The sequence below is a fragment of the Meles meles genome, chromosome 8 (genome assembly GCF_922984935.1).
Source record: "Meles meles chromosome 8, mMelMel3.1 paternal haplotype, whole genome shotgun sequence".
Lineage (NCBI taxonomy): Eukaryota > Metazoa > Chordata > Mammalia > Carnivora > Mustelidae > Meles > Meles meles.
Genome location: NC_060073.1, coordinates 51,441,040 through 51,450,083, shown reverse-complemented (window position 1 = coordinate 51,450,083; position 9,044 = coordinate 51,441,040). Strand labels below are relative to the sequence as shown.

Here is a 9,044-nt window from a genome sequence, read left to right as displayed (position 1 = left end):
CTCAGTGGTTTCTTGGTGACACTAGGCGGAACAACTCGAGCTTTGCCACCTCTGGTTTCTCACCGCAGCTTGGACGCTAGGGTTTTGCCAGTGCCAGAGCGACGTCTCAGACTTTATATTCTCCCAGATCTTGGCAGATCACCCCATCAGCAGGTAGGCTCCGCAGGCTGGGCGGATACGCGGTGTGGCGGGGGCGCGGGGAGGACGGACTTGAGAGTAGTGGAAACGGGGAGTGTACTGGGTGAAGGTTACAACCCATTTTGTAAGGTCCTCTGTGGACTGCGTCCCATACACTGGGCCCAGCCATGCACACCACTGGAACTGCAGAGACCCAGTCCTTTATACTATGCCATCCAAATTCTCAGAAGTCGAGCAGGAAACCTCTGGATGGGAGCCTGGCTTTGGGCAGAGGCCTCCCCTGCGGGCCAGTCACCCGCCCGGCGGGTGCAAATGCCGCTGGCGCCTCTCTGCGCCCGGGCGAGATAAGCGTCTGAGCCAGGCAGAGCGCGAGCTGAGTCGGCCAGCGCCCCCCACCCCCGCCCTCTGTGCCCCACCCGGGCCGTGGTGCAGGCGGGGTGCTCACGCTCGGTCCCTGTCTCTCCTTCCAGGGTCTGCGCATCGCCGCCAGCATGAAGCTGGTTCCCGTCGCCCTCATGTACCTGGGCTCCCTCGCCTTCTTGGGCGCGGACACCGCACGGCTCGACGTGGCGTCAGAGTTCCGAAAGAAGTGAGTCGCAAATAACTCCGTCTTCAGTCCTTGCACCTGGGAGACGAGGGAAACTGGCTGTTGGCCCCGAGGGGATGGAAGTGGATGGGAGCGGGTCGGGACCAGGAGCTCGCCGGATGCATACGAATCGAGTCTGTTTGTGTTTTCTAGGTGGAATAAGTGGGCTCTAAGTCGCGGGAAGAGGGAACTTCGGGTGTCCAGCAACTATGCCACCGGGCTCACGGACGTGAAGGCCGGGCCTGCCCAGACTCTCATTCGGCCCCAGGACATAAAAGGCGCCTCTCGCAGTCCCCAGGCCAGGTAACTATGCCCTGCACTGAAGCTGGGTGGGCACGGGGAGATCTCCTCCACTACCCTGGCCCCAGGGGATCGTCAGGGCTGTCTGGCAGTGCAGCCGGCGGTAGTAGTTTCCAGTCCCCTCTGGTCTTTGAATGGCTCGATTTCTTGGTGACTGGGGCCAAAGCCCCTGTTTGATAGGGGTCTCATGTTACCTTCTTTCCCTTCCCCAGCAGTCCGGACGCCGCCCGCATCCGAGTCAAACGCTACCGCCAGAGTATGAACAATTTCCAAAGCTTGCGGAGCTTCGGTTGCCGCTTCGGCACATGCACGGTGCAGAAACTGGCGCACCAGATCTACCAGTTAACAGACAAGGACAAGGACGGCGTCGCCCCCAGGAGCAAGATTAGCCCCCAGGGGTACGGCCGCCGGCGCCGGCGCTCGCTGCCTGCGACCGGCCCAAGCCGGACTCCGTTGCTCCCAGAGCCACTGGCACGCGGGGCTCCGGCCTCCCGGGTGCATCAGGTGCTCGCCAACCTCCTTAAGATATAAGCGCCTGTGGCAGCAGCGAACTGGCGCGCGTATGCATCTCGCCGGCTTCCCCCGACCCCCGCCCGGGGCGGAGGGCTTCCCAGGGTTGAGCCCCACAGCGGATGGAAACCGGGTTAAGACAGCCGGGCAGAGACCAGGAGTCCGGGAGGCACGGTCCAGCGGCGAGCCCTGGCTTTGCAGGACCCCCTTCTCGGAGACACGGTTCCCTACGTCCCAATCCGGCCCCGGTGCCCCGAGGGGCAGAGGAATGCGAGGGAGTGTCTGCCAGGCTCACGGAAGGGAGAAACTGAGAATTAAATGCTTGTGAGACCCCCAGGGACAGGGGTCTGAGTCGCTGCCGTGCCTTCCCACAAACTGATTTCTCACGGGGAGTCACCCCATCGGGGCACAAGCCTCACTATTACTTGAACTTTCCAAAACCTAGAGAGGAAAAGTGCAATGTGTGTTGTATATACAGAGGTAACTATCAATATTTAAGTTCGTTGCTGTCAAGATTTTTTTTTGTAACTTCAAATATAGAGATATTTTTGTACGTTATATATTGTATTAAGGGCATTTTAAAGCAATTGCATTTCCCCCCTTCCCCACTTATTTTAATACGTCAATGTCTCAGCGAGGTGTAACGTTTGCTGCGTGAAATGTGTGAGAGTGTGCGTGAGAGACTGATTACCTCTTCTGGAAGAAGGAAACACCGTGTCTCTGTATAATCTATTTACATGAAATGGGTGATACGCGAAATAGCAAATCAATAAAGTGTCTCAATGCTGATTAATTTTAGGCTCACGAGTCTTGGGAGGGTCCCAGTGTGTCCGGGAGCTCCGGCTTCCGCCGTCTCGAGTGAGAAGGTGGCACGGCTCCGCGCGCGCGAGCTGGCGGGTCCCCCCGCCCGCCGAGCTGTCCCGAGCGCTGCTGCTCTCCTTGTGGGGCGCGCGGAGCGCCTGTCCTGAGAGCAGGTCCGGGCTTCGCGAAGGCCCCTAACTAAGGTCGCAGCCTCGCGTGGCGGCCGGGCCGGGCGGAGTAGGGGTGAGCCCTAGTGGGGAAGCGAGCCTGGACTCTCTGGGTTGCGCAACAGAGTCCCAGATTTTACGGAGTTGCTCGCGGAACCCCGCGCAAAAGCGCGCCTCCGAGAGTTGGGGTGGTCTCCGAGGCCTTCTAAGTGAGGAGTTGTTCCAAGCTGCCGCGGTGTTAAAAGTTAGAAGCTACTCCAGCAAAACGTTCGCACCGCTCCGGGACTTCGGCAGCGGCGCCAGTAACCCCTGTCCTCTGCCGGCCGGGTGCCCCAGCGAGCCAGCCGGCTCATCAGCGAGGCTGTGGCGCCCCCAGCCGGCCGCCTGGGAGTTGCCCGAGGGCCGTCAGGCAGTACGTGCGGTTTAATAAGTCCTCCTACGTGGGAGTCAGCACACAGCCTTAATGAGAGAGGAAAGAAAAAAACAGTTTGCAGATGCCAACCAAGGCCGGCCCCCCAGACCTTCACGGCGGCTCCCTGTTCTGGGACCGTGACTCAGCGCCCACACGCTGAGCAGCGTGCAGCTGCTGGCCGGAGGCGGGGACGGACGGACGTGCCGCCGGAATCGTGCGCTTCTGACTGCCTGAGACCTTCATTGTTCCGCCTCCCCTTGCCGTTCTCTTCCTTCCTCCTCGCCAAGCCTTCTCATTTTTTCTTCACTTCTCCCCAGCCTGCCTTTTGCTCCCTCCTTCCTTCCCCTCTTTGCTTTCTTTCTGCCTTATCTTAGAAGCTTGACCCCAGTTCTGGTCATAGAAACTGGACACTAAACCTCAGTGAGTGACTAGAAGGTCAGGGGACACGGGAAGAGTTAGGATCAGAAGGGGAGGCTAAGGGGAAGTCCCCCCACCCCCATTTTGATTTTCCTGTCCCTTTTGTGTCATCCAATATCCCGAAGCAGTTGGAGACCAACTGCTTGACCTTTTCAGACCAACTGCTTGACCATTTCACCTTTTCATGGGTGAAATGTTGGTGCTTATAGGTGATCTCAGATTCCTGCCTGAGAAAATTTGAGTTTGGGGAATGGAAATGTTTCCAGGGCAGCCCCACCTTCTCCAGGACCTTTGCACCAATTGCCTTCTTCTGAGGGCCAGAGATAGCTCCTTTCAGAAAAAGCCTGCATATGCAGTAAAAAAGAGATAGGTCTTAGGTCTGGGGTTCAGAGACAACCTTCTGAAGCAGTTTCAATTCAGAAGAAAGTAGATCCTAGCACCTGGAATTTCCTCAAGATCTCACAAAGCCTCAGTTTTGCACACCTGGCCCTTGATAGTGTCCATCTTCATACAGTTCATTGTCCTATTTGATCTCGACGATTTTGTGAGAATCATCAGAATTGAGGAGGTTACGAATGCAGCAACTGACCATCCTCATCTTCAAGGGCCTTGTAATAAATACTCAGAATTCTGTTCAGGCATTGTAAAAGATACAGGGCATGTATGAATGAAAGAGCAACCAAAAACTCCAGTCATGGAATTTCTATGCCAGTGAGTGGTTCTGGGTGGTCTGAAGGGGTGATAGAAGCTGCAGAGAGGAGCAAACACTTCAGCCTTGCAGACAGTGGTTCAAGATTAAATATCCTTTTCCTTGCACCAAGGTTTGTCCTATAGCCACAGAGCCCTCCAGCCAAACCTCACCCTGGCAGAACTTCAGGCAGCAGACAAAGCTGCCAAAGGCAGGTTGGGCACTAGCTTAAGGCTGTTCTGAGCAGGGAACAGACATCTAGCCTTTAGCCCAGGGAGTCTTATGACTCCCCTCAGGGAATCCAGGGCAAGTGAAGGGGATGGTTCAGCTCTGAAAGAGGCAGCTGGTCAGCTAGAGTCCTTCCCTGAATATTTTGTGATTGGAGACCTGTCTGAACAGATCAGGGGCCCTTCTAAGACCAGTGCGGTACAAGTTCTGAATTGACTGAAGGTCACCGTCAAGCCCTGGAACCTTCTCTGTGAGCCATTCAACCTACCTTCTGGGTTCTTTTTTCATAAGGTGTTGAAGCCTGTCAGGATAAGGCCTCCTGATGCCAAGAACACATCGTTTATCAACAGTGATGAGTCATTTGTGAGCTGATTCGACATGTCCCCAGCTGAGGAGTAGTCACAGCTTTTATCTTTAGCTACTGTAGCTGGCTGTGGGAAGGGTACCATCATCCACTTGCAATCAGACAAAGAATACTGGGCAATTTCTTGAGAAGCCGACACCTTGACTGAACAACTAAGGGTAGAAGGGGGTTATGGAGAGGATGGAGCTTGATTCTTTTTTTAGCACCTGTTTTGTATCAGACGTCCTCTTAGCCACTTTGTACATGTTATCTCATTTAATTCTTGTGGCAGCTTTCTCAAGTAGGTGTTATTATCTCTATCTGCAGATAAGAGAATTGAACCTCAGAGACACAAAGCAACTTAGCCAAGGTCACACAGTGAGTAGTAAGCACTGGAGTCGGGCTTTGCACTCAAGCACGACAGGCTATTTTAATGCTATAAAGCCATGGAGAGTAAGTGGGATAATTTTAACATTTGGACTCTCAGGCCAGATGTCCCCAAATGTCCCCTAATATGAGGATGGCTTGGGTAGGTGATTTACACCTGTGGTTCTGGAAGATTTACAGGAGGCTGGTAGGACTGGAAAGGAAAATGTCTTTGGTGGTATGCTCGGTGAGTGCAAAATAAATAAATGAAGTGAGTTTTAAAATTCTTGGTCCGGGTTTGAAGCAGGGGTTATAAATCAAGAATAGCTTTTTCCCCCCTGAACGAAGCCACTGACCTCTTTGGTTTTCATTGCCAAATATAGTTAGAACATACACTGAAGGCCTCAAGAGCTGGCTTCTGAGGGAAAGGCTTTCTGAGCTATTCCTGGCCAAACACAGTCCCACTCTGTAGGTCTTGAGTTGTCTGTAAGAACACCTGTGTCTACAAAGCTACAAATAGTTTCCACCCTTGAGGTGGAACCTTTTGTCTTTGGCAATTGTTGCCCAAAACAGCTTTTCAGAGGTTGTTGTAAACTGACTGTTGTAAATTGACTGCTTCCTTCTCTTCTCCCCAGCCAAGAAGGAGACGGCCTTGTTTTCCTGGGTCCCACTGAGGTTTCCACCAAAGCGAGACTGGAGGCTTGGTCTCCATTTGCATGGGAAGAAGGGCGAGGCTAGATAACTATCTGGTGGTCCCACTGGTCTTGTTCCAGAGGTATTTTGGAACATTCTGGAAAAACAATAAAATGACTGTGACCACAAAGGCAGATGAATTTAGTAGGTTATTGTACATTTATCCAACATCAGGAAAGTACTTCTGATTATTAGATGAATTTTTAAAACACAAAAAAATGCATTTGACTTATTACACAATACTTATTTAGTGCAGAAAAAAAAAATTCACCTTTCATACCACTCCTAGAGATAGCCACTATTAATATCTTAGGATAGACCCATTTATACACATACTTTTGAAAATTGAACTCAAGTATGCAGAGCTGAATTAAACATACTCTTCAGTTTAAGGCAAACTGTCATTAGCAGTCTATGCAGGGCTTCTCTCTTGTTTTATTTTAATTATTTGTTTATTTTTTCTCCTTTAATTTCCATACCCCATTCCATCTCCTTCAGAGGAACACTCTTTAACATATCTTTGTGATATTATTATCTCTCTTTCTCTTTCTTGATCCTTTTATTCCATTGGGGTGGGGTTTTTTTCCTATTGATTTGAAACACTGTCTGTCATATATAAACTTTCCTTTCTTTCCTTTTTGTGTTTTATTTTTTGCCATATAAAACTTACAGATATTTATATCATCAAAGTTGTCATTTTCTGCTTTTGTTGGCTAGCTTAGGAAGTCCTTCTCTGTCTCACTATTTTAGAATAATCATTTATTTTTCTTCTAACACTTTCATAATTTCATTTTGTATTTTAAACATTTTAATGCAACTGGAATTTATTTTGGTATATGATGTGAGGTAGGGATTTAACGATTTCTTTTCTCCCAACTTGTTAGCCAGTTATCATACAAGTAGTACACATTTTCTTCAGGATTTGAGAGGTTTTCTTCATTGTATACTAGAGAAGTTTTCCAGCTGAGTTCTACAGAGCCACAGGATTTTCCTGAGTTATTTGTGCAGATTCCTGGGGAGACAAAGAGGAAGCAAAAGAGCCAGACTCTTGCTGCTGCTTCCAGAAGGAACAGTTCTACTCTTTTTTTGTTTTATGTATTGTGGCTCTATTTTAGATTTTATTTTTCATTTTTATTTATTTAAAAGCTCTTGCTTTTATTATTTTTCAAAAAATTTTATTTATTTATTTGGCAGAGAGGGAGCACAAGCAGGGGGAGTGGCAGGCAGAGGTGCTAGAAGTAGGCTTCCTGCTGAGCAGGGAGCCCCATGTGGGCCTCAATGCCAGGACCCCCGAGATCATGACCTGAGCTGAACGCAGATGCCCAGCCGACTGGGCCACCCAGGTGCTCCTCCATTTCAGATTTTATTTGCAATTTATCTGTTTGCAAATCAGTAATATAACAACAAAAATTTTTAAGTTTCCATTTTGATTGTAGTTAACATACAGTGTTATATTAGTTTTAGGCATAGGATTTAGTGATTCAGCACTTCCATACAACACTCAGTGCTCATCAGGACAAGTGTACTCCTTAATCCCCATCACCTGTTTCACCCATCTCCACAAGCCCTAAATTCTATTTTTTTAAAAGAAGATTTTATTTATTTCACACACAGAGTGAGAGAATACAAGCAAGGGGAACAGCAGGCAGAAGGAGAGGCAGGCTCCCCGCTGAGCAGAGAGCCCAACACGGGGCTCCATCCCAGGACCCTGAGATCATGACCCGAGCCGAAGGCAGAGGCTTAACCCACTGAGCCACCCAAGTGCCCCAAGCCCTAAATTCTTAAACAGTAAATATTTGAATCTGTTTCTGGTCGTTTTTTCCTCTTCTATTGTTCAATCCATCTTTTTCTGTACCAGTTTGACAATTAAGAGAATCATTAGTCAACTTTTTAAACTTATGCAAAAAAAATAGAGATATTAATGAGCTCCCATGTACCTATCTTTAAAATCTAGGGGTACCTGAGAGGCTCAGCCAGTTAAGCATCCATTTTTGGCTTAGTTCATGATCTCATGAGATCAAGACCCCAGCTGAGCTCTGCCCTGGGCATGGAGCCTGCGTGGGATTATACTCTCTCTGCCCTTCCCCCGCCTTTCTCCTCTTTAAAAAAAAAAAAAAAAAAAAAATCTAACACTTAACCAGGGTTGTCTGGCTGGCTTGGTTGGCGAAAGACACAACCCTTGACCTTGGGGTTGTGAATTCTTGCCCTACATTAGGTATTGAGTTTACTTAAAAATAAAATTAAAATTAAAAAAAATCTAACACTTACCAAGATTTTGCGGCGCTTAATTCATCTATCCCCTTTTGTTTTGTATCTTGCCAAGAATCTGGTTTTCTTTTCTTCCTTCCATCCATCCTTCTCTTTTCCTCAGACATTGTATCATTTCACCCTCACACACACTTCTGTATACATCTGTTTTTTTTAAAAAAAGTTTTCTTACATAACCAAATGCTATTGTCACACTTAACGTTAACAGTAATTTTGTGGTATCATCTCATACCCAGTCCATAATCAAATTTGCCCTATTGCCTCAAAAATGTCTTTGACAGTGGTTTGTTCAAAACAGGCTCCCAACAAGATTGTTCCATCTCTAAAGTTTCTTTTAATCTAGAGCAACCGCCCTCCCTTTTGTTTTCTGCTGTTGACTTGTTGAAGAAAACAATGTTTTAATAGTTGTCATTTAGAGCGTTTATTATCAAGATAAATCCTGATTCTCCACTCTGCTTAGGGAAACTCAGCCAGAACATCCTGGCCTGTTCACTTGTCAGGGTGGGGCGGGGCGCTAAAGTGGTCAATGTTGCAGTATTTCTTATGGGAAGAAAGTATCTTGAAATGTTAATCTTTGTGCTTTTCTTTGCTACAGTCTTTCCACTTGACCTTTCCCCTAGTAAATCCGAGGCATTGCCTGGAGGAGAATTAGGATTGGTACACCAGGAATGCAAAGAGAATGAAACAGTCAACGTTCAGTTTTCTGACTTTTAAAATAGCCTCTTGAAGCCCACATCAAAAACAATAGTTTTGAAAGCCAAAGCCTTTTATTTGCAGAGAACCAGGTTTTGTTGGAGAAGAAAAAGCCCTTGAGAATTAAAACGAAAGGCCCCGGAAGCAGGAAGGATTGGGTTTTGCCCTCAGGACACACTGGAAAGAGTCTAGAAAGAGAGCCAGATTTCACCCAAGCCTCCCCTAGTTGAGGGAGGGCAGGGACCTTGGAGGTTGGAGGGAGGACTGGAGAAGAGCCCCACCGAGAAGAGGGCAGGACACTACCTTTCAGGGACAGCCGGCTGATCAATCCCTGGAATCCTGTGGAGGGAGACTGATCAGTGTCCAGAACTCATCTGCCTTTTGAGTGAATCCCCCTTTGCTGAGCCAAAGAGCCATGTTAGTTTTCTTTTTGT

General features: G+C 48.5%; 1 protein-coding gene across 2 annotated transcripts; it reads left to right on the top strand.

The window, feature by feature from the left end:
* Nucleotides 1-2,327, top strand: ADM (adrenomedullin). Of its 2 annotated transcripts, none has more exons than XM_046016152.1 (4): nt 1-153; nt 609-727; nt 878-1,027; nt 1,237-2,327. In XM_046016152.1, the coding sequence occupies exons 2-4, from the start codon at nt 630-632 to the stop codon at nt 1,553-1,555; spliced, it is 567 nt and encodes a 188-aa protein (XP_045872108.1). In that variant the 5' UTR covers nt 1-153; nt 609-629; the 3' UTR covers nt 1,556-2,327. The 2 variants fall into 2 exon arrangements, with proteins under 2 accessions (XP_045872108.1, XP_045872107.1); XM_046016151.1 differs by having other exon boundaries at nt 10-153; nt 1,240-2,327.
* Nucleotides 2,328-9,044: the final 6,717 nt, after the last annotated feature.